Source organism: Trachinotus anak, unplaced genomic scaffold (genome assembly GCF_046630095.1).
Source record: "Trachinotus anak isolate AG129_WGS33_773 ecotype Australia unplaced genomic scaffold, CSIRO_AGI_Tana_v1 ptg000023l, whole genome shotgun sequence".
NCBI classification, from domain to species: Eukaryota; Metazoa; Chordata; class Actinopteri; order Carangiformes; family Carangidae; genus Trachinotus; species Trachinotus anak.
The window spans coordinates 8,199,086-8,226,843 of record NW_027273874.1 but is presented as its reverse complement, the minus strand read 5'-3'; the positions used below and the strand labels follow the sequence as shown (position 1 = coordinate 8,226,843).

The following is a 27,758-nucleotide window of genomic DNA, read 5'->3' as shown; positions in this document are numbered from 1 at the left end:
TCTGTGTTGTGTTCAGGGACGCTTGAAAATACTGTGGAAAACCTACTGAGTTCAGGCACCAAGTGATGCACTGAATTCAGTTCCTTTAATTCAAAAACTCTTGTTCATGCAGGAAGTGATTTCACCTTTTTTGTAAAGTTAATGTATTTTTATTATTATTATTATTATTATTAACCACAGTAGCTATAAAGCTCAGTTTCAAAGAATTAATGTTACATCTGTAAAATACTGACAAGAATCTGTCAGAAATTCATTCATTCATTCATTGGCAGATACACATTAATACATTTATGTACCACAAAACTGTTAAGATACAATGAGAACTACATCTTTTCATTGTCTTCAGGTTTATCTACAGGTCTTCAAAGTTTCCTCATAAAACTTAAATTTAAGTTGGTGGACCTGCAGAAAATCAATCAACACTCATCATATTATTATTATTATCGTCACTATTATTATTACAACAACCTGTTCCTCTCAAAATCAAGAACATTCTGATTATAGTCGCATACTTTTACTTTAGGTTAGGACGAGCTAAAGAAAATGAATAATAAATGAACACACTGGTGTTTTTCCTCCTCAAGTAAAGGTTGATTGCATTTATGTCATGTTCTTACAATAATCCATTAATTATGCAGCTGTAAGTATTAATACAGTGGAAATAAATGGAACTGGTTCCAGACGTCTTTCTAGTCTTTTCTGTCCATTTGAGTGGACAGTTACGACTTGTGTGCCCTGGCGATGCTTATTTGAACCTGAACACCAACCAAAACAAGTCCAAACTCTGAAATGTTATTTTTTACCTTGTGGGTAAACTGGTTTTCAACAGTTTCATGTCACCACATTGTGAGTAATTTTAGGACACGCTTTTGTGTGAACACTAATCACACACATAACACAAAGATAGGCAGAGGATGTCTCACTCTGTTGGCTACGACCGAACCACAATGTGCACAGTATTTTCCCTCTGACTGTTCTGTAGAAAACACACTTTATTTAAAATGTTGCGACAGAAACAACCGGAGCAAATCAAACTGAAATGATTTTAAATTGTAAATGCTGAGTTGATCAGCTGAGCTTGAATCAACATCTCACTAATGTAACTAAACACTGATCTGTTCAGCTCAGAAGTGATGCTCAGTGGTGACCCGCACGATGTCATCACGGCCCTCAGCCTGGGTGGGTGCTGCTGTTGCCATGGAGACGTGTGGGTCATTTCCTGTCAGAGGGGTTAATCATAAGATTCAGATACAGTTTAAAAGAGGCAACACATGATAATTAATCTATTGTAAATAACAATCAACACTACACAACAGTATCCGATGGCAACAGATAAATTGTCCAATACATCATTAAGTGACTGATCAATACCTGCGGGTTTGTGTTGATATAAGGACACCATGATGACAGTGGAGATGATGTATGGACAGAACACCACCAGGTGGAGGAGCAGACTGAACACAAGCTGGAGGGGGGCTGAGGCAGGGGGCGGAGCTGATGAAGGGGGCGGGGCTGATACAGGGGGCGGAGCCGATGCAGGGGGCGGGGCTGAGGCAGGGGGCGGGGCTGAGGCAGGGGGCAGGGCTGAGTCAGGGTGCAGAGCTGAGGTTGTAGGTTTCTCTGTAGAGAGAATCCCACCTGGTCAGGTAAATTCGTAAATGAGGTAAGTGCTGAAACCAAGGTGAAGCTGCTGACCTGTGACAGAGATCCAGCTGGGGGGAGACTCTCCATGACCGCTGATGTTACACCTGTAGAGGCCTTCATCAGACCTGGAAACATGGTGGATGGTCATGTGACCTGCAGGCTCAGTCCTGATGAGGGAGCCATCTTTATAGAAAGCAGCTGGGAGGTTGGAGGGAGTGGTCTTTGTTTTACAGTGCAGAGTGACATCATGTCCCTCCATCACAGGGAGGACAGGACTCTGCAGGATCACTGGTCCACCTCAACACAGAGACAAACTACAGCATTTCATTCATTTACACACAGCTTCATCAACACTAACTCCACAGTCTGATCTTACCAGAGACACTGATGCTGATGCTGCTACTGGTTGCTCCCTCTCTGGACTCACACCAGTAAACTCCACTGTCCCACGGGGCTAACAGACTGATTTTACAGGAAGAACCAGCTGATCTCCCCCAGTCGACTCCACACTGAGTCCTCTGTCGTTGGGTTGTGTTCCTCCTCAGCGTCCATCCGGCGGAGCTGTCGTCCTCCTCGCAGCTCAGAGAGACGGAGCCTCCTTTAAAAAACTGAGAGCTGCTGGGACTCACAGTCAGAGAGGCTGTGACGAGGAGGGGAGGAAATATCTGTTCACTTTTACAACTCAAGAGGAGGAGAAAGTTTTATTCAATCTGATGGGAGATGGTTGTTGTTACCACATCGTTCATCGCTGCTGATCAAATTTAGTGTTTGTTATTTTTCTGTCTCAATGAGGTGTCCTGGTAAAATAAAGGAAATAAAAGTAAAATGCCTCAAACCTGAGTATACACAGGTGAACAGCTTCATCAAACCTTATCAAAGAACACTTGATTTACAGGATATGGCATCTGGTGCCCGAGTAAAGATGAATGAATATTTTAGAGAAAGGTTCCTGCACCCTCCAGAGTTCAGCAGGCTCATCTCTTATCAATAATCATCAATAATAATCAATAATAATGCTGTTTTTGCACTGTCCGTCCGTCCCATTCTCATGGACATGATCATCTCTGTAACGCCTTGAGGGATCTTCTTCTAATTTGTCACAAACACTCACTTGATGAACTGTTGACATGTTTGTCCTGCTTTACTTATATGAGGAAACTTATATGATGGAGACCATTATGTGTCTCTTTCTACAGAGGATCTTCTCTCTGACTTGTTCGGTGTAGCAGAGATAACTGGACAGAGTGAGGTTTGGGTTAAACATTTCATAAGACGAGGTTTGGTTCAGAATTATCTTCAGAGGGAAACCATCAACCATCAACCATCAACCATCAACCATCAACAGAGAAACAGACTTTACCACAACACCTTCATTTGTTCCAGCTCTTGTTTGAGATTCCTCTTTTATATGAAAATTCACTCAGTCCAGGTGCAGTCTGCACAATTAACTGCTGCCTGAGTCAATCAAGAGATAAATACTCACATTACTCACATCTTAACAAATTCCACAGCATAAAATTGCATCAAGTGCAAGCTGGATTTTTGCTTTTTTTGGTTTGTTGTAAAAACAACAAAGTGACAACGAAGTTGAATTTAATCTAATCTAAAAAAATTATCATAATCTGGTCCAACAGTTTCCTTGAAGGAGTCAGTCAGATTTAAGCGGTGGTGGAGGACGTTTACTAACCTTGTTGTGTTGCGCAGCACAGCAGTGAGGTCACAGCTGCAGAGAAATGAAATCAGGTTGGTTTGAGATTTCACACGCAACAAGAGCAACACAAAAACCAGAGCGAATAGAGACCGACATAGGACTGGTTTTAATATTTACTGAAGCAGAGTCAGAACTGAAAGCAGGAAACAGTTATTTCTTTTATGTTTTGCAAAAAACGAATATTTATATAAAATGAAGGTGCTGTAGGTGTTGGGGGGATGTTACTGGAGCCACAAGCTGCAGACTGAGTTCAAACACAGATATGACAATGATGTAAAAACCAAATGGAAATAAATTTCATTAGACAAAAAGGCTGCAGTTGATTTCAGTAAATAATGCCCCACACATAAAGACAGAGAGTGGACTCACAGAGCAGCCACAGCAGAGATGTTCCCTCCATCCTGACACGTTGGTGATGTTCGATCTGCGCTCGGACCAGTTCATAGTCATTTCAAGTGAAACCCTCCTCCTTCCTCTGAGGCTGTGGGCGGCTGTGCTGTGGTTTCCTCTACAGAAAAAGTCAAGTAGCTTATTTGTTCAGTTGCTGTAAATAAGAGAAATCCAGAGATAAAACTCTCAGAGATCAGGAGGGAAAGCAACCAGAATGGAAATAAGAACGTGAATATGTGCGTGATGCGTTCACTGGCAGTGAGACTAACTCTGCTGGACGTGTGTTGTGTGAGGGAACAACTTGAAGCTGCTCTTTTGATCAGAAAGATTCAGGGCTTTTATGTTTGTGTTAAACTCTGTCTCTAAATAATTTATTTACTGAAGTGACTGATTGATGATATCGATTTTATAAATGGAATTAGACATTGGTAGAAAGAAGCTGTATCTTCCTGACAACGATGGTTTAGTTGAGAGGAAGTGAGGTATGGCATGGAGGTGTTTTTTAACCTGCATTTCTGCTTTGGCCACTGAAATGTGGTCAGGAAGTGACATGTCTGCAACTTGTGGCTGCAATCAAAAGGGCAGCATGGTGGGTTTCATCTCATCTGTAAGGTTTGTGATGGGTTTGTAACAGAGCAGACAGACAGTTTAGAAAGAGTCCAGCTGAGCCATGCAACTGAATATGAGAGACTTCTATGAAGGGGTTTGGAGCCTGTATTGTCTGCTCTGAGTAAAAGGGGCTTTATTCATGGAATTGGGAAAACGAGGGTTTAAAGATTTCCCTCAGAACATAACTAGGTGACGGGGTGCTTCTAAAAGAGTAGATCACAAGATGTCATCCGTCTTAGAGGGAAAAATACGACCTTCATGAGAATCAGGTTGATCATAATGTTTGATGGTTTTTGCAGCTTCACTTGAAGATGGATTTTCTGTATTGACCGACCTTCACGTCTCGTTTCTCTCAGTCGAACGGTCCTTGACAGAACATAAATTAGTACAGTTGTCCAGTCGGGCTATTTACTGTATATCAACACCATCATGACACAACTGATGTGGTCCAACACATGAGGACACACTGAGAAGCATTGCAGGTGACTGCCTCGTGAAGCTGGTTGCCCCTATAATACACAGCTGCACAGCACAGGTGAAGGCTTAATAAACTTTGAATAATCGTAATTATAAAGATCATTTTATATAAAATATTATGCACATATGTACACAGTTACACACATACTGTATATCATACATGTACTGTTTTGAATATGATTTGTTGACTTGCAGTTACACCTGCTGGCCGACAGGTTGAGAACCGCTGCTCTAGAATATTCTACAGACGGTGCCCGCAGCCATTTGTAAAGAGAAGAAGAAGAACACGGCTCTCACCTGTGATTTGTGCCAGACCGAACAGGTACTGAGTGGGAAATGATGGCCCTATTTCAAAGGTATTGCGGATTAACTTTACCTGATGTATAAACGTAGAAAACAATCCTGTAAACGCTGTTTAACTAATCATCTCTACCTGTCTGCGCAGTTTCCGGACCATGTGCCTGTTGCTCGCCGGGTTTGCTGTTATATGTCAGGCTGAGATTTCATCGATTAAAGCAGGTGTGTAAAAATGATATTGATGAATGATGATGAATGTCTGTTCTTCTCTTCAGTCTGAGAACAGGTGATGATTAAAATGACCGCGAAGTAACGAGTGAGCTGATCCAGCAGGTCGTTTTTACATCGGCAGGAATTAGCATGTTGTAACGGTGCTATGTACTAACGGTAACTGTCGTTATGTGAAGTTATAATGTTGTACAAACGGTATTAATGTTGTACAAACATGTTTTAATGCTGTATAAACATTATTAATGTTGTACAAACATGTTTTAATGCTGTATAAACATTATTAATGTCGTACAAACACGTTTTAACTGCGTCATCCGCTAAAGCTAACCTAGCTAGCTAGATCATGCTAGCGGGCCTGCTAGCTGTCCATGCTAATGCGCGTTCAGATGATAGAAATGACACTTGATTTAGTTTGTTTTGGTGATATAAATACCAAAACGTGGACGTAACATTATACAAACTCTAGTTAGACATTTGTGAAATATATTTGTAGTTGTTGGGAACTGCAGGTGAGTAAAAGATTTACTCACATGTGTTGAACATTAGGGACATCACTTTAATGCCAGGTCTGAACAGGACTTCTGTGATGTGTGATATAAACTTATAGTTACACTGCAGGGTTTAGTTGTGCTTTGTTGCATAAATTTACATATTAATGACATAAATGATCTTTTTTTTTCTGACCTGGCAACCATCTGGGTGGAGTTCATGGTCCTAACTAGGGGAGGATAAAGGTTGTTGAGCCTGTTGTCATTAGCACCAATAACAAAAATGGATGCATGTCTTTGCAGATCAGTGTGAGCTTCTTGGTGCTTCACTGTTTGTTTCTCTGCTGCTGTTGTATGTATATGTGACCCCACTAATTCAGAGAACTCCCATAATTAACATTTACTATTAAAACCTGACCAGTGTTTTAGCATGAATGTCATTAAATAAATAACAAACAGAAGAAAAACAATGCTGAATATTGGGTAATAATAGAAGTAACCTCCACACTGTACATTATAACACCTGCATGACATCACATTAGTAATGAGTGCTCGACGATCCTGGACCTGGTTTTACTTGGTATTGCATCAAAACTAAATTTTGTGGTCCGCTTATTGTACACAGCTTCAGTGATGGTTTACACAAAAACCTACAGCGATGAAAGCTCAAAGTGGTTTCAACATGAAACATATGAAGACATTTTTTGGATTGGTTACTGTGCCAGTGGGAAGTTACACTTAAATCTCCCTGCTGTTTTTTTTTCTCTCTTTCAGTTGAGGAATACAAAACAGTGATCCCTGGACAGACTGTCACTCTTGAATGTCGTGCTCCCGGTGGCTTCCCCCTCGCAGGTGTTGAGTGGATCAGACGTGAACTGACTAAAGAAAATGTCTTTTTCTGCAGTCCGGGTGAAAAGCCTAATCTAGAAACCCAGCATCCATCTTTTAAGAACCGGGTGGAGCTGGAGGACGGAGACATGACGGACGGTAACGTGTCTGTGATTCTGAAGAACGTGACGAGTAATGACACAGGAACATACGAGTGTCATGTCATCCCAGAAACAACCCATGAGAAGAGATCCGCCTTTGACACTGACCCCATCAAGATCATCCACCTGAATGTCAGTCAGCCAGGTGAGTTGGTCTGATTTGGTGCAGCTGCTTCACGATGTGATGTTTTTATAACTTCAGTCTAGAGGATGATATGAGAGAGAGAGAGAGAGAGAAAGAAAGAAAATATAAGAGCCCTGCCACATCACCACAGATAGCGCATGCGCAGTGGACATAACATTATACAAACTCTAGTTAGAAATTTATGAAATATATTTGTAGTTGTTAGGAACTGCAGGGACTCAGATTTTAAAAGATTTACTCACGTGTTGAACATTAGGGACATCACTTTAATGCCAGGTCTGAACAGGACTTCTGTGATGTGTGATATAAACTTAAAGTTACACTGCAGGGTTTAGTTGTGCTTTGTTGCATAAATGTACATATTAATGACATTCATGATCTTTTTTTTTCCTGACCTGGCAGCCATCTGGGACGAGTTTATGGTTAGTGTAGGGGACTCTAGGGGAGGATAAAGGTTGTAGAGCCTGTTGTCATTAGCATCAATAACTTACATTTACAGATCAGTGTGAGCTTCTTGGTGCTTCACTGTTTGTTTCTCTGCTGCTGTTGTATGTATATGTGACCCCACTAATTCAGAGAACCCCCATAATTAACATTTACTATTAAAACCTGACCAGTGTTTTAGCATGAATGTCATTAAATAAATAACAAACAGAAGAAAAACAATGCTGAATATTGGGTAATAATAGAAGTAACCTCCACACTGTACATTATAACACCTGCATGACATCACATTAGTAATGAGTTCTCGACGATCCTGGACCTGGTTTTTCTTGGTATTGCATCAAAACTAAATTTAGTGTTCTGCTTATTGTACACAGCTTCAGTGATGGTTTACACAAAAACCTACAGCGATGAAAGCTCAAAGTGGTTTCAACATGAAACATATGAAGACATTTTTTGGATTGGTTACTGTGCCAGTGGGAAGTTACACTTAAATCTCCCTGCTGTTTTTTTTTTTCTCTCTTTCAGTTGAGGAATACAAAACAGTGATCCCTGGACAGACTGTCACTCTTGAATGTCGTGCTCCCGGTGGCTTCCCCCTCGCAGGTGTTGAGTGGATCAGACATGAACTGACTAAAGAAAATGTCTTTTTCTGCAGTCCGGGTGAAAAGCCTAATCTAGAAACCCAGCATCCATCTTTTAAGAACCGGGTGGAGCTGGAGGACGGAGACATGACGTACGGTAACGTGTCTGTGATTCTGAAGAACGTGACGAGTAATGACACAGGAACATACGAGTGTCATGTCATCCCAGAAACAACCCATGAGAAGAGATCCGCCTTTGACACTGACCCCATCAAGATCATCCACCTGAATGTCAGTCAGCCAGGTGAGTTGGTAGAGTCCAGACTCAGGTGAGATTTGGTGCAGCTGCTTCCTGGTTGTTGCTGTGACAGTGAACCATCTCAGATCAGATGTTGTTGATGAGACTCTGTAGAAATCAGCTGGTCTGAGTCATGTGATCAAAGTGCAGTAGATCATGTCTGACAGGAGCTTGAAGAGGAAATAGATTCTGTTCTGTTCTTCTCTCATCACCTACCTGACAGCTGATTCCTCACACCTGCTTCTCTCTGCAGGTGACACAGAGGATGAAGACCATGGAGTTTGGTGGTTGTTGGCTGTGGCTGTTGCTGCTGCTGCTGCTGCTGCTGTCATTGGAGTTGTTGTGGTTGTTGGGTTTGTTATGAGATGTATACAAAAAAGGACACACAGCAGTATTTACTGAACCTCCCACTGAAGAATAAGCTGTCAGTTGGGTGTAATATAACATGCATTGTAAATAGTGGAGGGGTTTGTGAGCTCAAAGGATCCTGGGAGCTGTGTTGTCTGGAGCATTCAGCTCCTGGTGCGGTCTCCCATGGCAAACTGGTCCCAGGTGATGAGCCAGACAAAGAGCTGCCTCACACTCAGGACTCACTGAGTCCTCTGCTATGCAGGAAAGAAAAACTAGAAAAACATTAAATCTGTCGTGTCCAGGTGTTTCTATTATTTTGAACACCACATTTATCAATGAGGGTTGGCTAAATAATACAAACACTTCTGTATTGTGTGATACAGCTCAACAGCTCCACACACTACGTCGACCAAACTGTTTTGTACCAGGTTCTAAACATTTATATTTCTGCTGTAACGTTGGACATTTTAACATTGGAGTCTGTGGGACTGACCTCCAGGGCTGTAAGCAAGTATCAAAAAGTAATTAACAGGTGAATTTAAAAATCAGAAATCTCAGTAGTTTGAACAACAGGTCCCAAGGGCGAGAAGACTGAATTTTTTACCTTTTATACAAAACTAATTCTTCTATTTTTTATAGCAATATATATGTTGTTCTGCAGAAGAAGAAAATGGAGCCAACACTTTTGTGCCAAAAACTGCAGTTCCTCCCCTGACCACTAGAGTCTGTCTCTACGGACTTAAAATGTCCAGCATGTTTACAGCCTGGTACTGAAACTGTCATTGTCACTTTAGATAATTTTCTCCTTCATGACAACTGTACAGAGGTATGTTTACATTTTATTAAGATATGAAGTTATGTATAATTAAGGACATGGCCTCTCTTTGCCCATTTTTGGATTAGCAGGGAATTAGGGGCGGAGTCAGACACTGCCAAGATGGTGACAGGAGAGCAGCTCACTCTGAGCTTCACAACCACCCTTTAGAAACCTGTGGGTGACGTCACGGATGCTACATCCGTCTTTATTTACAGTCTCTGGGATTGACTCACTTTTGGAGCTGCTCTCGAATAGTCATTAGAGGAACTGCAGTATTTGGTACTTCTGTGTAGGCTTCATTTTTCAGCACCAGCAGTTGTCGCTTAGTCTTTGATCAAAAAAATGAACTTGTTCATCACAATGTGATGTTGTAACTTCAGTGTAGAGTATATTCAAGTGTAATGTTTATAATATGTATTATTTTTATTGTCAGAAGGACAAATAATTATTTAAGTGCTATGTAAGAGTAATATATCTGCTCCACACTGTGTCTGTAATGTGATGACCTGGTGTAGAAGTTGAGCTACAGATGGTGACAAATTAAAAGAACCTGAAAAAGAGAAACAACAACTCCAGATGCTCCCATATTGGCTGCTAGTGGATGATGTGAGCATCTTATCATCCTCTGTGAGTTGTATCTGAAGAACAGGCTGAGTTAGCCCTGATTTCTCTGTGATGCTACAGATAAGAGAGGAAATTATATCAAGTTGTGATTATCATGTATCATCAGAAGAGATGAAGGGTGATGAAGGTGAGGAGGGTGCAGACCTCAGTGAGTGGCACAAAACTCTGGTGCGCTGTATTAAAACAGCACTCTCCACCACCACCATCATCATCATCATCATCATCATCATCAACCACCATGAGTGTTGGCGTTTATTCCTCCAGTAGAGATCAGAAACAAGTGTTTAATATTGGTTTTTCTTTTCATGTCAACCATGTCTATGTTGAATGCAACATTGATGCACTTTGACTCAGATGCAATACAGGTACCAAGTATTTGTTGATTTGTTTGTGTTTTACAATTTTATGATAAAAATATAACATAAAGAAAAATAAAGTTTTTTATATTTTTAGTCTTGTTTGAATCATTGCTGTTGACCACAGGCCAAAAGTCACCATCTTCAGTCTGTCCTGTGGAGAAATATTCAGCCTTTATTATACCCAGCAACAGGCTAAGTTATGAGTTAGCTGCCAATAATGAAGGTAATAAAACTAATTAACAAAAATTGAAGAGGTGGATTTAAAAAACAAATCTCAGGAGTAATAAATCCAAAACTTTTGCCTTTTCTACAAAACAAATCCTATTTTTCATGATAATATGTGTTGTATGGTGTCCTGCAGTGAGTACAACAAAACTCAGACTGAGGGGTTTGATGCTGCATTCATGACCTTAACTATTAGTTTTATTAATAGTTTGACTTGTAAGCAGTGTCTACATTAAATTCAGTCATTTACACGACTGGGAAACATTTTTCTAAAAACTCATGTATATACATGACTTGTGCTAACACACAAAAGTAGAAGAAAAAAGGGTTTGAAAGGGAGATCTCACCACAAAAAGAGAAATGGAAATAAAAGATAACATCCAAAAATAAAAGTGATTCGATATTATTAATGCCCAGTACTGTAATCCTCACAACCATGATGATTTTTTAGTGTTTCCACTTTTTACTGCTCTAATTACTTTACAGCTTTAGTTACTTGACAGATTATTAAAAAAAAAAATATTACAAGCTCATACGGTAATATGCAACGTTTTAGTTTTACTTATGACATTAAATGATACCTAAAGTCATAATCCAATAACATAAAAGTGTAATAATTGTACAAATAAATGTTTTTACTTACTGGAACTTTAAGAATATGTAATTTCTGCTCAGGTAATAATTTTAATGCAGGACTTCTACTGAGGATCAGCATAATTACTAAGGTTTCATCTTGAGAACAATAATGTTAGAATGATGTTGAAGCAAATGTGAGCTATACAGCAAAAGCACAACTTCATGTAGGGGAAATAACTCCTGCTCCCATAATTAATAAACACCTTTGAGTCAACGCATCCAGTCTTTTATGAAGAAGGTGACAGCTGCAGTATCACCAAAGCAATATCATTCTTTATCCTTTATAATATGTTAACAGGATTTCAAAGGTAACACAATATAAAATAATCATGAACACAAATTTCTGCAGAAAACTAGTTGACATAATTAACTCTGGACCGACCGGCTCCATGATGAAGTCCTGATTAAACCAGAGAACAGCAGAATCTGAACCAAAGTTTTATTATTTCAGTCACACAGACAACAGTAAACAGCCTTTGTTCTGTACAGCAGTGTTTCTCAAAGTCAACAGAAAAAAGAAATAACAGTAAAAGTAGCAAACGTAAGGCACTGAATCTCTACAGTCTGGAGTCGATCAGTAGGAAAGAAGAGAAACATGAAACCAGCAGCAAACACGTGAAAAATAAAAATCTGAAGTCCACAAACACACACACACACAAAGTTTGACTGCTGCAGTTTTCTAGCAGCAAAACAACTCTCTCTTAAAGCTGTTCTCAGATCAGATTTAATCTGATTTTTTTGTTGCTTTAATCCTCTTCAAACAGGTTTGTTTCAAGCTCGCAGTGCCGACAGATGCTTGGAGGAAGAGCTCGCTAAACTTGGTTGATGCTTTCTTTAGGGACATGTGTTTACATGCCTGGTGCTCTGAGGACATGCTGCATTCGAGGGATGTCAGAAAATCCAAAACTTTGTTCACTATTAAAGGAGTAGTTCGACATCTGGAGAATTATTTGCTTTCTCGCATTGTGAGATGAGAAAATCAATGTTGCTTTCATATAAGTACATTAAATATGAAGCTGCAATCAGCAGCTTCTACGTTAGCTTAGCATAAGGCTGTGAACGTAGCCACGTTGTATGTGGTTTAATATGTTCAAAAACTGAATAATAAAAATGACAAGTTGTGATTTTATCGTTGATAATTTCCTATTATTTTCTAGTATAGACTCTATAGTCTTTATGCTAAGCTAACAAGCTGCTAGCTGTAGGATCACATTTACCCTACAGACACAAGTGGTATTGATCATCCCATCAAACTCTCAGCAGAAAAGAGAAAGTATCACAAAAATGTCTTAACTTTTCCTTCAAAGTAAAAGATGTCCTGTCAAATCAAAATTACTGAGTACGAAAACTCTGACGCAAATTTCTGACGTTTTTATCTGACATCACATCGACATGGTGGTAAATTATACGCAGCTTTACTCTGAAGATGTTTATGATCCACAAAACAAGAGTCAATTAAACGATAAGTTGAGTGACAGAAAAATTATCAGCAACTAATCATCCTTTTTTTCACAATTTTACAACATTTTAATGCCAAACGATTTACCGATTAATCGATAATAAAAAATAATCATTAATCATTGCAGCTCCACTCAAAAAAACACCCTGAAGTTCTTTAAATCCATGGATCCAACTGTCTAGAAATTTAACATGACATGTAAACTTGCACTTGCTAACATGCTGCGCTAATTAGCTAGCTAATCATGAGACTTATAGTGTTTTGTTTCCACGAGCCGGAGGATTTCAAGAAACTGAAGCACACGAATGGAGTTTGATTTTTTTTCCCCAACTGAGAACGTGACGCAGAAGACGATGAGACGATGAGATGATGAGATGATTTACAGCAACGACGGGACGACGGATCCACCAATCAGACCTCCAGGTGGTGACGAGGGAAAAAAAAAAAAAAAAAGCCAGAAAAAGTGCGATTAAGAAGGAGTTGAAACCAAACGAGCTCAGACGAGAAAAAGAAAAGACAAAGAAGAAAAAAAACTTTCTTGTGTCCTCTCCTCTCATTGGCTGACAGCTTGTAGCCTTTTTACCATCCCCGCCCCCTGTGTGAGGAAACATACGGGCCATGGTTAACCCCCACCCCTGCCTCTCCTCCCTGCCTCCTCCTGTTCCCCCCCCTCCATCTCCCTCCTCTGTAGCCCCTCCTCGACCCCCTGAAGCTCTGTGTTGGCGGTTTGAATCCCTCCACCTCCTCCCAGTCGTCCTCCGTGCTGCAGCCCACCGACAGAGCCTCCGTCATGGGGAGGTGACCCATCTTGCCGGGCTCAGGTGCTCCTACAGCGACGTACGGTTTGTTGGGGTTGAATGATTTTGGGTGGAGCCGGTAGGTGTTGTCGCTGGAGACGGTCGTCTTGGAGATGACGCTGTAAGGAGAGCCGGGGGTGCTGCTGGGCTTCATGGTCATCATGGAGACAGGAACATCAGAGGAGTCAGAGTTTGAGACCAGGGCGACCTGAGAGACAGAGACCGGGTCAACTTTACTAGTACAAGTTATACTACAATATTAGTACTGTGTTAATACTACTATTACTGCATATTATATTACAATACTGCTACAGCAACTGTAGTACAACCACTACTGCTGCTACAGTAAAACTACCACTTCTCCTGTGTGTGTGTGTGTGTGTGTGTGTGTGTGTCCGTACTATTGGCCTGTTGTTCAGTGGCGGATCCACCAGCAGCACAGCTTTGGTCGAACTCTCTCCCTGCGTCTTCTTCATCACTGATGGAAAAACAAACTTGATATTAAATTCTGCACCTCTCTGCTCCTCCTGCTGGCAAAAACAGAAACTGTCTGAAATTTAAGAACTTCATTACCCAGAAATCCTGTGTACTTTTTGTTCGTAATTTACACCTGATGAGAACATTTGGTTGGAAGCCTGAAATTATATTTTGTAAAATAAAGTGTCCACCTACCAAAACTGTTTACCACCATTGTTCTGTTGTTGTTAGCATTAGCCATGTTAGCAGCAGCAGGACCCTCCAGAGGACCAGGGACTCGTCCCGGCCCGTGCCCATGCATTGTGTCTCCGTTGACAGGCTGAAGCTGCTCCATCAACCCCTGACTGACATGGAGGTCTTCAGGGGTGGATGCAGACTGGTATCCCAGCGACGATGGGGGGTATGGAGGCATGGGTTGGGGGTAGAGCGGGTGTCCTGGGCTTTGACCTGAGTGGTACCCCTGAGATGAGGGAGAGGGAACTGGGTATGGTGGAGTTGCAGTGGGATACCCCACTGGGTAGTTGGAGTTTCTGGGTGGGGGGATCTGGTGCTGTTGCCACGGCAGCGAGGTGCAGGGCATCCTGTGGGGTGGAGGCTGGGTGACGGGGTATCCGGCCTGGTTGAAGGAGGGTTCACTGGGGCGTGGAGGCTCAGCGAGTGGGGCTTGGTGGTCGTACTGAGGCAGCGACGACGGAGGATACTGGGGGTACAGCTCCGGGTGGCTGGTGGGGGCACTGGACGGAGGGAAGTGGGTGGTAGGGGAGGAGGAGCGGGAGGGGAGCCTGTGGTTAATGGTGTGGGCTTGTTGGAGGGGGAGGAGGTACATGTAGGGGGCGAACAGGGGCATGGAGTACGCCTGCAGGGGGGGGGCAGAAAGGTAGGGCTGTTAACACTGTGTACAACATGTTCCACTGGTTCTATCTCCATTCAACAAAATATCTGATGTTGTCAACACACAAACACATCTTGTCCTCAAATATCCTAATTTCCAGAAAACACATGCAAAGTGTTAAAACAGCTCAAACAATAGAAGACACTGAAGATCACGACAGGAGGAACAATGTCGTTAAATATTAATCTGAGAGTCAAACTTTAACTATGAGTGAAGTTAAACATGTTTCTGTTTCTGTTAAATCTCCACTTAATTAACCATGCCTGGCTCATGTATTCTATTATTTCCTTTAAAAAAATAACAACACCAAACATTAGTATAACAGTACATTATTAGTATGTGTGTTTAGTATTTAATTTACGAAATCTTCACCAAAAACATTTATGTTATAAACATGTCACTATAGAGACTCTGAAATATTCACACCTGATATATCAGTCAGCTTTATGTTTTAGTTTTCTCTACTAATCAAAGATTTTATTTTAAACATGTTTCTAGTTCCTTCCTCTCTCTTTTTCCTGCCGCCGTCGTTAAGTCTTTGCTGAGGTAAATGTTGTGTTTCTATAAATAATGTTACAAAGAGACGGTTTAAACCTGCTCTATATGAAAAGTGCCCTGAGATAACGTCTGTTATGATTCAGCTCTGTTCAGATAAAATTTTATTTGCCTCGACGTCTGTAATCCTCTCACCTTGAGTCCCAGGTTGAAGAAAAACCTCAGGATGTTGACATCTGCAGCGGAAGACAAACAAACAAACAAACAAACATCAGCCTGTGAACTCTGGTGCTGGAGGCAGGTTCCTACATTTACTGATGGAGGCTAGGTTTTAAATATTTCAACAAAATGTTTAATGAGGAATGATCCCAAATATGTCACACATCTATAGTTTGTCACAGCAGTCACAGTTTGTGAGCGTTTTTGGACAAAAAGAGACCCATCAACCTGGGCTCTAAGAACTTCGGATGGACCTTTAATGGAAAATACAACAGATCAAAAAAAAATTACAATTACTATTTTAAACTCTTATTTGTCTTTTTCCCCTCTGTTGTGAAAAACAGTATAAAATCTTTCATTTGAAGAACTGTAAATAAATAAATAAATACATCTTTGAAGGTGAAACAAAAAGTCAATTAATCTGCAGCTATTCTTATTAATAATCTAAATTATTTTTCAATACTTGCTCCTCAGTTTTTGCTTTAATTTTTCTTGCGTGATAAGAAAGGAGGTTTTTGACTCAGTGAAACAAGACGAGACATTTGAAGACACCAACTCAGGATAAACTGTGTCGACCATTTTTCACTGTTTTCTCACCTTGGGGCAGGTCGTCCCCTGACTTGCTGGAGGAGAAGGGAGGAGTCGGAACGATGTCGCCCTTCTCTCCCTGGGGGAACCCAGGGTACAGGGGGTCCTGGTAGAGCTGGGACAGCTTCTGCAGAGGAACAGCTCCTGGGATGGACTGGGGGTGAGGTGGGGGAGGGGGGTGAGCAGAGAGGAGCTGGGGGTGAGGAGGGTGTGACTGCTGGGAGGGAGGATGAGCCGGGGACTCAGACTGAGGCGGAGGGTGCTGAGCTGGAGAGGCCTCTGTTTGATTCTGAGTGCTGGGGGTGTGGGAGTGGAGATAGGGATGGGTCAGGGGCGCGGGCATAGGGAGGGAGGGATGTGGGAGTTGGGAGGGGGGAGGAGGCTGAGCCGGCTGGCTGTGGAGGTGAGCATGGGTGACTGACGGCGGGGGCTGAGCGGGGGCAGAGACGGGGACGGAGGCCGGAGCAGTGTGGGGGGAGGAAACTCCTGGAGGTGGCTGAGAGGACTGAACTTGGACCATCTCAGACTGGGACTGGGAGGGGTACTGGGCCTGAGACTGGGGCTGGGGGTGGGGGTGGGAGACAGAGGCCTGGACTTGAGGGAGGGAGGCCTGGGCCTCTGTCTGCATCTGAGGCATCAAGATCTGGCTTTGGGGCAGAGAAGCCTGACTCTGAGTCTGGGCGCTTGGCAGAGAAGGCTGCGCCGGGGTCAGTGAGACCGGGGTTTGGGTCTGGGCCACAGAGATCTGGCTCTGGTTCTGAGGCAGAGACACAGAAGTCTGGGTTTGGAAGGCCTGAGATGTCATGGAGCCTCCAGAGCTTAAAGAACCTGAAAGAAGAAGAAAAGACGAGTCAGGAGGAGGAGTGATACCTGTACAGAGACACTCACAGGATCCTCCAATCAGATTAGAGACCACACACCTTCTGTTTATATCCCCACTGAAAATACATTTCTATTTTATCTCTATTTATTTTATTATTATTCTATTTTATTTTATGATGTGTGAAGGTGCAGGAGGCACCATGAATTTTCTTACTTGGAGTTTGTGCTGGAGCAGGTGGAGGCTCTTTGACCTGAGCAGCATGATGGATAAGAGAGGAGGAGGAGGCGGAGGAGGAAGGTGGGCTGGGGGAGTGGGGGAGAGAGGGGACAGGGGGGGAGGAACGGGGGAGAGAGGAGGGAGGGAGGAAGCCCTGAGCAGCGACAGGAGAGGGAGCGATGGGAGCGATGAAAGTGGGAGGTGGTACTGAAGACGGAGGAGGAGGGGAGGCAGATGATTTTGCAGGGAGTGAGGAAGAAGAGGAGGTGGGGAGTTTGGAGGAAGAGGAGGGGGGAGGAGAGGAGGAGGAGAGGGTGGGTGGAGTTGCAGGTGATGATGCAGCGGGGAGAGCAGGGGTGAGGAAGGAGAAGACGGTGGCAGAGGAGGGGACGGAGTGAGGAAGAGCACCACCCGTCACAGAGGGTTTAGAGCTTGGAGCAGCAGCAGGAGGAAGAGGAGGAGGAGGAGGAGAAGCAGTCGGTGCAGCTCCAGCAGCTGAAGCATAAGACTGTGTGTTTGATTTAGCCGTCGGGGCAGCACAGGTGGGTGGAAGGGTGGAGACAGAGCCCGACGCTGCAGCGGTCGAAGCCTTTAGTGAGCGACTGGAGTTTGCAGGCGGAGAAGCAGCAGGTTTGGCAGCAGGCAGGGTGGGGTTGGTGGGTGTAGTAGTATTCGTAGAAGGTGCAGTAGTAGCAGTAGTGGTTGCAGGTGGAGGGGTGGAGGATTTGGGTGTTTCTCCAGCAGAGGGAGACGCTGCTCTGATGTCTTCGACGGGACTTTTCTACAAGAACAAAGACAGAAACATCAGAGGACTCAGTGACAAGAGATCAGTCAATCTTCATCATGTGAAACCTTCACGCTCACAGACTGTGTTTTTATCGTCTTACAAAAACCTGAAACAACAGAACTCACTCACCGTCTTGTTCCTCTGGGATCTTCTCTTCTCGCCTCCCTTCCTCTTCCCTCCGTCTCCCTGTGGCCCCGTCTGAGCCTGAGGGGAAACATTTTTATGGCATCAGACACAAAAAACTGACTGTCTTCACTCAGGTCCTCATATGAGAACCAGCCTTTCTGTCGTCATCTCATCCTGTATGTGGATGATGTCATAGCGGTGCAGGTGTAAATAAGTCTCTCACCCCGAGGGCGGGGAAGCTGTGCTCGTCTCTCAGCTGGATCTCCACCAACGCCACGTTCCTCTCCTCCTCCTCTTTGGCCAGACGCTCCTCCTCTGTGAGGCCGAACAACGCCTGCTCCGCTGAGCTCACAGACTTCCTGCAGAAACACAGACACGTTAAACCTTTCAAAATAAGATCACTGACAATATTTACTAGTGTGCATCTTTGAGGTTTCCAGACAGGAGGAATATTTTTGAGGTGCTTTGTTCTGAAATCAAGATCAATGATGACTTCAGATCAATATAACAATCAGCTGATCGAACAAAAACTTGTTTCTATTAGTTATTTGATTGATTCAGTGCTGCTCAGCTCTATAAACTGATGAAGTTAAACCTGCAGTAACTGATGAGCTGTGAACCCAGCACTGACACATCATCAGCTTTAAGTTGATGTAGTGACTTATTTCCTCATCAAGCTTATACAGTGAAATCATCGTTAAGTTCCCTCTCTTTCCGCTCTGCATTTGGTCTCCACCACCGCCTGAGAGAAACATCTGGCATCAGAGTAAAGCTCCTCACAAAACCATAACAATCAGCTGAAAGACACTAAAAGAGCTGATCAAAATGAAAATATTGACGGACCTGTTGGTCTTTGCCCCTCCCTGCTCCTCTACAGTGGCCTGCGGGGGCCACGAGTGCTGCTTCAGGACACGCCCACTGGAGCCCGGGGCCGTAGCCTGGGAAGCGGAGGAGGATGATGATGATGATTGGCTGGACTTCCCCCTGCCTCTGCCTTTACCCCTCTCCTCCCAGTCTGAGAGAGACACAAAGATGTTTGAGTTCATGCAGCTGAGAAACAGTAATGCGTGTGTGTGCGTGTGTGTGTGTGTGTTTTCCACCACCTCCATATCCGTTGCTGAGCCTCTTGTCTTTGTTGACCACAGTGCTCCAGCTGCTCTCATCACTGAGGGGACGCAGATTCCACAGAGGGACATTTCTACACACACACAGACAGACAGACAGACAGACAGACAGACACACACACACACACACACACACACACACACACACACACACACACACACACATTAGTCTTTGTGATTAACATCACCACAGATTTGCTCCACACTGTTTTTCCGACAGTAGAAATAAACATTTTCTGCTCCGTTTTTCCTCCAGGATCGTCGGCTGGAAACTTCACATTTTGTTACAAACTAAATTTAGAGACACAACATTCAGACGTGCACCACAGAGCTGGAACAAACTTCCACAGGACACAAGACTTTGACCACATTTAAATCCAGGTTCAACACTTTGATGTTCTGCACAAGATTTACAGAACGTCTCTGTTAAAGCTCCTGTTTTAATCTGACTGAACGGAGGGTTTGTCTGAGCTGTGGCTGATGGTCGAGTGCGACACCTAGTGGCAGCGAGGTTCATCTACAGAACCTCTAGGAAAACAAACCTGTGTTGGTGTATGAACGACTCCACCTGTAGGTAAGAGGTCGTTTGTAGTCAACAGCCTCACAACGATTTACAAATTTTATTTTTAGAGGAGTGTGTGTGTCTGTGTGTCTGTGTGTGTGTGTGTGTGTGTGTGTGTGTGTGTGTGTGTGTGTGTGTGTTAGTGTCACCAACCTGTTGCCCAGTTCTTCTATGTAAACCACCACCCTGTTGTTGTTGGGAGGAACTTCCTTAATGGTTGCGCTGTAGCTCCGCCCATCAAGGCGAACCTGCAGGTAACACACACACAATGTAAATATGCATGAAAACTTTAAATCAGAATTTAAGTGACACACACACACACACACACACACACACACACACATACTTGTACTTCTATCTTTGTGAGGACACTCATTGACATAATGCATTCCCTAACCCTGACCCTAACCTTAACCTAAACCTAATTCTAACCATAACTCTAAAACCAAGTCTTAACCCTCAACATGTGATTTGAAGGTGTCTCAAAAAGTGAGGACCAGCCAAAATGTCCTCACTTTCCCAAAATGTCCTCACTCTGTTAGTAAAATACTTTTTTTGGTTCTTACTATGTAGCAAGTACAAGTACACACACACACACACACACACACACACACACACACACACACACACACACACACACACACACACACACACACACACACACACACACACACACACACACACACACACACACACACACACACACACCTGGCAGCGGTCTCCTACAGTGTATTGCATCCCAGCAGCGATGCAGTAATCCTTCTTCTGTTGGGCTGAAAGAAGAAACAGAAATAAACCCAAAAAAATCAGTTATTAATAAATTAATTAATTTATGGTTTAATCTTTAAGACAGAAAAAACTGACACGTGTCCATCACAGGTCTTTACTCATCTTTACTGTTTTTTCTGACATTCAGTTTGTAAAACTGAGATGCAAAAAATATTTTAAATTCCATATTGAGTCTTTGTTTATACGTCTGACAGTTTAATTCACTGACTGTGTTTTTGTGCATCTGTGTGTTACCTCTCTTGGACTTGTGCCAGACGTCGTACTCTACGTTTCTGAACAGAGTCGGGTTCAGTGAACGTCTCACCCTCTCAGGTAGCAGCCGGCCCCGCCCACGGCCCTGACACACACACACACACACGTTACTCAGTGTCATCAGGCAGGTGAGCAGTATGTACAGAGTGTGTCAGTGTGTGAGTGTTTGTTACCCTGTAGCTCTGGTTGCTGTGTCTCGTAGAAGTGTTTGTTCCAGTTTCCACCCTGGATTATAAACAACACACATCATGAGGCTGCATCTGCACAACTTCCTCTTACGGAAAACACAAAACATGTCAGGAAATAATAAAAGGATTAAACAGGTAGGAAGGGAACTAATTTAAGATCAATGTAATGATACAAATGATAAGTAGATAAAAAAAGGAGAAACTAAACACAGTAAATTTACTGTGATATTAAAGCTGCAGTATCTGCAGAGAAACCTCAACTTTCTAACCAATCAGAGAGGGCCGAAGTCAGGGGCGGGATCTCAAAGCTGTCAATCAACACATGAAAATGCTTCTGGTCGACTACTCGTCTCGCACCGAGGCGTCAAACCTCACCTGGAGGACTTGATTTCCTGAACTTGTTTATTGTGGCTTTAATAAATAAGTTAGCTTTCATGTATATGGGCATCGATGTTTATTCTTGACCTTTGAAAAGTTTCCCTCAGATCAGGTCAATCGTTGAAGCTGAGAAACTTCAGGACTTCAGGAGACATGAGGTTTCCTGACCTCAGCTGTTACTTCACTGTGTCACCAACATGTAGATGAATGTAAATATAAAAGGACTCACATCCCTAATTATCATGAAAGTAAAACTAATCAGTTTCCTACCAGAGCGGCTCGTCTGCATCCAGGTCTGACTCGTCGCTGCTAGCGCAGACCACCATGCTGTCGTCGCTCAGGAGGTCGTTGGACCGGGGGAGCCGCTGACACCCACCCAGGGAGTTCCTGTCCACCTTAAACACGCCGTCGTACAGCACCTCGTACAGGATGGCTGCAGACACACAGGTGGAGCAGAGAGGGGAGGGGTGGGGGTTCAGAGTGGGTGCGTGACGCTCGCACTTCACCGCAGCTGCTGTTTAATTCTTGTCGACAGATTTGATTTTGTCACCGAGTTAAACGACAGCTGTTGTCGCACAGGGAGTTCACCCTGCGCAGACACACACACTCAGCTCAGCAGCAGAACCAAACTGTTCCCTGCAATTATCCCCCAATCAGATCCAGACCTGGTTAACGTTAATTAAACTCACAGGTGACTCACTTTAAATCCAGACTGTATTTAGAAGGAGTCTCTTGCTTCAGCCTCGTCACTGACGCACATCGTTGCTCTCACAGTTAATTAGGATACAAATAGTTTGATTTTAATGAATAATACACACAATTCACTTCAGCAGTTTAAGGATCAGGTCAAAGTTTGGATTTGTACTGAGTCTTCTTTGAATGTGTAAAGAAAACATGAAGCAGATAAAGACACTCACACTGGCAGAGAGCAGCGTTCTTAATGTGGCTGATGGGATAAACGCTGTCGTAGTGATTCCCGTTCAGAAAACACAACCACACCTGAGAGACAGAGAACAACACTGGTGTTAGAAGAGAAATGTATTCTGATCATTTCTCTAGGCCCAGATTTAAATTTCATTCATCTCATTGGTGTAATGTCTCCTGAAGTAATGATTAAAAAGGAGCAAAATTTACTCAGATTAAATTCTTTCAAAGAAATAATAGAAAAATTGAAATCAGAGAGTGAAGCTAGATTTCAGATCTTTTCTACTTTATTTCAGTTCTTGTGTCTTTATGATTAGAGCTCATACTGTTAACACACAATTAACTTGAGGCTGAAATCACACAGTTAACCAGTAAATTAAATGAATGAAGTAAAATTAATGACAATAAAGAGATTTTGTCGTTTTATTTTCGACATTCTCACTTCAGGGGATCAACATAAAATAACCTGTGTGACTCAGACCTCAACAACAACAGCCTCACAAATAACCAAAGAGTTGACACTGACAATAAAACAAAAACTAAATAATTAAACAATTAAAGCGCTGTGAGCTTCACATTTGTTGTTCGGGGCGTGGGCACAAGTACTGACCCTTCCTGCCCGGCTGTTTGTTTGTTTGTTTGTTGTATGTTGGTTTTATATCATGTTTTGTTGAATCTTTGTGTCTTTTTTTGGCTGGTTGTTAAAGACAAATTTCCATTTTATGCCAATCTAATGGACAGTATATGTGAAAGATATGAAAGATGAAGAACTTTTGTGTCATTCGCTGCATGAGTTCAGTCTCACCTTGTCCTTGAAGTTGTTCTCTGTGATTTGGACGGGTGGTTTGCCCGGCTCCTGGTAGATCAGGAAATCCCTCCTACAAAGAGAGAGAGAGAGACAGAGAGAGAGAGAGAGAGAGAGAGAGACAAAGAGGTGAAGTGTGTGAGCGACCTGATGACGCAACCTCAGTGACTCATCAATATCATCTGCAAATTCAGATTAACAATCACTTGTTTGTAAAAGTTTCTCTCTTCTTTCTTTCATGTGGTAAAATCAGAAAATACTGTGACTCTCTTCCTGTTGGGGACGTTTCCCTCTGGTCCATTAATCTGAGGAAAAGAGTCTCTCTCTCTCTCTCTCTCTGCATCAGAATCATTTCCTCTGACGGTTTCTCAGCTCATCATCTATGACAGATTCTTTTCGCTGTTTGACAGATTTTCTCTCGGGTTCGTTTCTGCAGCGACGATGTCAGGAGACACCGTGAACTCGTTCTTGGTCGTCGTGAATTTATTTCCTCTTTACATGAGCCTTCAGAAACTCCTGCAGCTCAAACTGGGCTCATTAAAACACTGAGACTCGCCATAAACAGAAATTGCCTCTAATTCAACACTGTGGTCCTCTCTCCATCATAATGAATATCTGATGTTTCTAGTCTCTGAATGTAAGTCGACCTTCTTCAAACATGAGCTCCAGAGGAAAAGAAATCGGTTAATGACGGATCAGTGACAGGATCCTGCAGGTTTTTCTAATTCATGATGCACCTGTCACATACTTCATAAAAACACTGGAGCGTCATCATTTTCACCTCAGGTCTACTTTCATTTTTTTGTTGGTCACAAGTTTGCAAAAAATAAAAAAAATAAAATTAAAATTAAAATCTAATTTCAGTGAAGGTGATGCATTAATGTTCACTTTTAAATCAAGTCTCTCCAACATCCTGCTTCTTGAGGAAACGCGTCAAACCACAGAAGAAAGAACCGACACATCAGCCTGAGTTTATCAGACCACTGATCAGCTGATTGATGATTTACAGACACACAGGTGTCTATATAAATCAGTTTCTGTCAACTGAAAAGAAAACAACCAATATCAGCACAGAAAGACTAAAGACATGTTAAAGATCATTTAGAAACATCATAAAGTCTGTGCACCAGAGAGCACTGACATTTTATTGTTTTAATTAAAAATGTCCTTTTGTGGTCATAACTCTTAAAATTTAATAATTTTATATTGTTTATATATAAATTAATATTTACATTCTTTAAATAGCATCTTTTTTACACAATATCGGCCTCAAATCTTCACATTTTACTTACTTGTACATGACGGCCAGTGCGTTGATCTCCACTTCTCCCACCCATTGCTGAAAAACAGAACACGATCAGTTTGACTTTTCATCTGTTCATCAATAAGAAGAAGAAAAGAAAACAACAGTTGTAATAAATCACTGAGAGACAAAGACTGAACAGTGACAGGGGTTTTTACCTGAGGGTCCTGCAGCTTGCACAGGTAATCCTCAAAGTCACCTTCAATAAACTGCAAAGAAAGATAAATACACACCGGTGAGATCAAACACCGCAGAGAACGACAGCAGCGATGACACCCGACACCTTTTTTCACACAATCTTTGTTCTGTTACGATCGTCTGTTTGACTGCTGAAGCTGTGACAGTGATTTGTTTGTGTTGGCTCATCAGAGAAACTGCTGCTGTGGATGAAGGTGTTAAAGGACGAGTTGGTGATATTCCACATTTTCCTAGATCTCCTCTTGTTTCAGTGTCTTTGCTACAAACTACAGGCTTCCCTGCTGTTCCAGGAGAAATATATATTAATGAGCTGTTTTGTTTGTTTTCAGCAAGAAGCAACAAGTTTAAATCAGAAGTTGGAAAGGATAAGTAAAAAAAACAGCCTGACATATTGTTAGTTTTGGTCTTTTCATACAATTTGTTGACAAGAATATTTTAGAATAAGTCCTGAGTCAAACAAAAAAAAACATTTTCTGACTCCAGCTTCACAATCGTGTAGATTTGCTGTTTTTCTTTGTCACATGAGTGAACTGAACATCATTAGGTTCTGAGGTACAGGCCAAACAACACAAGCAATCCTCTCAGGCTCAGGAAAATCGTGATTTTCTTCTTTTTTTCCCCACTATTTTCTGATATTTTAACGATAATGTCAGTGGAGTTTGATCGATAACAATCTAAACTTGAACAGTGAGCATCTGATTTTGGTGTCGAAGCGAAAGAAGAATATTTATCAGTCACACAGAGAGAAACTAATTCCATAAACAAAAAGACCAGAATGCAGTGCAGCCACATGACACATTGACCTTTAGACTTTACAAACACACCTAATGCTTTAACAATAGTTTGCTTTTGAGTCACACGTATCCACCTGTAATCCCACATCTGATTGAAGGCAACTTGATCGGCATTCTGGGAAATGTAGTGAAGCCCTACTGTAACGTGACACGAAGTGGAGTGATGGTGTGATTATATCACCGTTAAAAAAAACGGCAACAAGTTTTGCTTTCAGTTCCTCCTCCTGTCACTCAGCCTGAGACAAACCCAGAACCTGCCGCCTCACCTTATGCTCTCCTTGGTGTAACAAACTGACGTGGCCTCCATAGAGTACGTTACATAAATAAAAGTGTTCACTGTCAGTGTGAGTCTCTTTTGGAGGGAAAATGCATACTCAGCTCCATGCAGACTGTTGTGACAAAGCTGCATATGTTTCTATTATTTTAACAAATTATCATCATAGACTAAATAAAATGTGAAACTCCGGGCTGTTTGGTGTCACCAGTGCAGGTACATACCGCCTCATAGTTCTCTCTGTTCTTCTTCAGAAACTCCACACATTTGGCTCGAACTTTAGTATGAAGGCTTTGGCAATGCAGCACCTGGAAGAGGTCAGAGGTTATGAAAACACAGCAACTACTTCTGACATACACACTCACTTCTCAGTTTATTAGGCACAGCATGCTAAAACTAATGCAGTCTCCTACAGAAGTCCTGCCATGAACCCTCCCTCCCTGGTGGGTATAATGTGTTGGTTCAGCTGTATGGTCTTTATAGAGGATGCAGTTTGTAAAGTTCATGAAGGAGGATTTATTGTTGGATTAGACTGCGTTAGTTTTACCTGATAAACTGACAAATGAGTGCAGACATAAAGTATGAAAATGCAATTTGCATTAAGTTTTTAAACTTGTACTGAATCACTTTACCAACATTACATTAGGAAAAGTTGCAATTAAAGTGTTCATGAGTGTAAAGTTTGATTATATTTACCATCAGCTTTGGGACTCTGGTGAAAATAGTGTTAGTTACTGTGACTTGTACCCGGCTAACATTAGACACTAGTTAGCCCGCATTAGCACAACAAACAGACCCGAGTCCTGTTGTCACCTGTGCTCAGTTAGCTAGTCAGAAACTTCATGCTAGCGCTTTCTTTTCACTTGTATTACTTTACCTGCTCTGCGACAGCGCGGAATAAACAGGAGCCGTCTTTGGCTATCTTCTTCCGATGAAAACCTATTGATTTCAGGTAGTCATCCATCAATTTCTCCGCTCCCCTCTCCTCATTATGTATGTGTCCGCCGCCGTCCATGCTAGCGGGCGCTAGCTGCTGAAGCTAGCTGCTGAAGCGACGCTACCTGCGTGTTTGACGGATTTGACGGCTAGCGGTTAAAACTTTCACACGCCACCGGCTACGAGTTGTCAATCTCCATCAAAGGGAGTTAAATGACCACATCTACGACCCGAGTACTGTCAGAAACAGCAGCGACCGCGTCTAGTTTCGTTTCCGAGGAAGCTCGGCTCGTCCTAGAGAGCCGACTCCCGATTGTCAGAAAGTGAAAGTACAACTTTAGCTCGCAGTTAGCGGAGCAAGCTAACAGCCAATAGCAACACGCCCCCTTCTTCCTCTACGGTTTCAAGTTAGACACCACGGCTCCCAGCATTTCCTGTTCCTCCTACCAAAGTAAAATATCAACTATTTAACCATACAGTGGTTTAATTGTACGCAAGTTCAAAAACACAATAACTGGTCAGACCTTTTAGTATGAAATGATTTTGGGAGCTAATAAAAATAGCTTGTTGTTTATCGAAAACAACTTTCTGTCCCGTTTTTTCAAAATAAACCCCTCCCTGCCTCAGTGCTATCAAAATAAAAGCCATTCATATCGGTCATCGCTTCAACAACGAACAGTGGAATAGTACAAATCAGTTTAAGGCTGAACACGTGTTGTGTGTTTAGTCCAGTGTGTTTGGTTCGTGGCTTGTCACACAGCACTGTCATGTAAAGAGACCCACGTGTTTGATCAGAGGACACAACAGCGTGGGCTCGGGTGGGACACCGCCCACTGCGGCTGCGTCAAGCTGCACAACATTAGGAACACCGGAAACTGGCAGAATTCAATGAAAGCTCAATGTTTTGGGGGCCTCTTATTTCCCAAATATTCCCTAAATATCTTCTAGAGTACTTTTGGTTGTTTTTAGTATATTTAGTGTATTATTTTTTTACAGCATTGTTAGTTTATTAGAAAATATATATAGTTTTTAC

General features: G+C 42.4%; 3 protein-coding genes across 5 annotated transcripts; 1 reads left to right on the top strand and 2 right to left on the bottom strand.

The window, feature by feature from the left end:
• Window positions 1-126: 126 nt before the first annotated feature.
• On the bottom strand, window positions 127-5,220 carry LOC139607038 (Fc receptor-like protein 5). Of its 2 annotated transcripts, XM_071459604.1 has the most exons (8): window positions 5,129-5,220; window positions 4,689-4,720; window positions 3,725-3,863; window positions 3,332-3,367; window positions 2,021-2,284; window positions 1,696-1,941; window positions 1,372-1,620; window positions 127-1,219 (listed from the first exon to the last, which is right to left on the bottom strand). In XM_071459604.1, exons 3-8 carry the CDS (start codon window positions 3,753-3,755, stop codon window positions 1,125-1,127), a joined length of 921 nt encoding a protein of 306 aa, XP_071315705.1. In that variant the 5' UTR covers window positions 3,756-3,863; window positions 4,689-4,720; window positions 5,129-5,220; the 3' UTR covers window positions 127-1,124. The 2 variants fall into 2 exon arrangements, with proteins under 2 accessions (XP_071315705.1, XP_071315706.1); XM_071459605.1 differs by lacking the exon at window positions 4,689-4,720 and having other exon boundaries at window positions 5,129-5,189.
• LOC139607035 (CD226 antigen-like) lies at window positions 5,000-10,551 on the top strand. Its single transcript, XM_071459600.1, has 5 exons — window positions 5,000-5,187; window positions 5,277-5,350; window positions 6,622-6,981; window positions 7,954-8,313; window positions 8,561-10,551. Exons 1-5 carry the CDS (start codon window positions 5,168-5,170, stop codon window positions 8,707-8,709), a joined length of 963 nt encoding a protein of 320 aa, XP_071315701.1. The 5' UTR covers window positions 5,000-5,167; the 3' UTR covers window positions 8,710-10,551.
• Window positions 10,552-11,744: 1,193 nt separating this feature from the next.
• On the bottom strand, window positions 11,745-27,135 carry otud4 (OTU deubiquitinase 4). 2 transcript variants are annotated; one of them, XM_071459501.1, is made up of 21 exons: window positions 26,667-27,135; window positions 26,014-26,097; window positions 24,682-24,732; window positions 24,513-24,559; window positions 23,221-23,293; window positions 22,409-22,490; window positions 21,762-21,924; window positions 21,099-21,150; window positions 20,908-21,010; window positions 20,593-20,657; window positions 20,038-20,132; window positions 19,302-19,396; window positions 19,042-19,213; window positions 18,422-18,557; window positions 18,202-18,276; window positions 17,283-18,066; window positions 16,256-17,074; window positions 15,635-15,675; window positions 14,248-14,908; window positions 13,977-14,053; window positions 11,745-13,783 (listed from the first exon to the last, which is right to left on the bottom strand). In XM_071459501.1, exons 1-21 carry the CDS (start codon window positions 26,802-26,804, stop codon window positions 13,358-13,360), a joined length of 4,239 nt encoding a protein of 1,412 aa, XP_071315602.1. In that variant the 5' UTR covers window positions 26,805-27,135; the 3' UTR covers window positions 11,745-13,357. The 2 variants fall into 2 exon arrangements, with proteins under 2 accessions (XP_071315602.1, XP_071315603.1); XM_071459502.1 differs by lacking the exons at window positions 22,409-22,490; window positions 23,221-23,293; window positions 24,513-24,559; ... (1 more) ...; window positions 26,014-26,097; window positions 26,667-27,135 and adding an exon at window positions 22,192-22,383.
• Between the last annotated feature and the right edge of the window lie 623 nt (window positions 27,136-27,758).

What these genes read in the sequence shown, in the direction of transcription:
- otud4 (XM_071459501.1), bottom strand. Translation starts at nt 26,804, where the DNA reads ATGGACGGCGGCGGACACATACATAATGAGGAGAGGGGAGCGGAGAAA. An exon ending in AGAACAACTTCAAGGACAAG is followed by an intron (nt 22,491 to 23,220) that starts GTGAGACTGAAC and finishes TCTGTCTCTCAG; the next exon opens with GTGTGGTTGTGTTTTCTGAA. An exon ending in GCTCAGCAACGGATATGGAG is followed by an intron (nt 19,214 to 19,301) that starts GTGGTGGAAAAC and finishes TGTCTCTCTCAG; the next exon opens with ACTGGGAGGAGAGGGGTAAA.
- LOC139607038 (XM_071459604.1), bottom strand. Translation starts at nt 3,755, where the DNA reads ATGGAGGGAACATCTCTGCTGTGGCTGCTCT. An exon ending in GTGCTGCGCAACACAACAAG is followed by an intron (nt 2,285 to 3,331) that starts GTTAGTAAACGT and finishes TCCTCGTCACAG; the next exon opens with CCTCTCTGACTGTGAGTCCC. An exon ending in CAGCTGGATCTCTGTCACAG is followed by an intron (nt 1,621 to 1,695) that starts GTCAGCAGCTTC and finishes TTCTCTCTACAG; the next exon opens with AGAAACCTACAACCTCAGCT.
- LOC139607035 (XM_071459600.1), top strand. Translation starts at nt 5,168, where the DNA reads ATGATGGCCCTATTTCAAAG. An exon ending in ATGATGGCCCTATTTCAAAG is followed by an intron (nt 5,188 to 5,276) that starts GTATTGCGGATT and finishes CTGTCTGCGCAG; the next exon opens with TTTCCGGACCATGTGCCTGT. An exon ending in CCTGAATGTCAGTCAGCCAG is followed by an intron (nt 6,982 to 7,953) that starts GTGAGTTGGTCT and finishes TCTCTCTTTCAG; the next exon opens with TTGAGGAATACAAAACAGTG.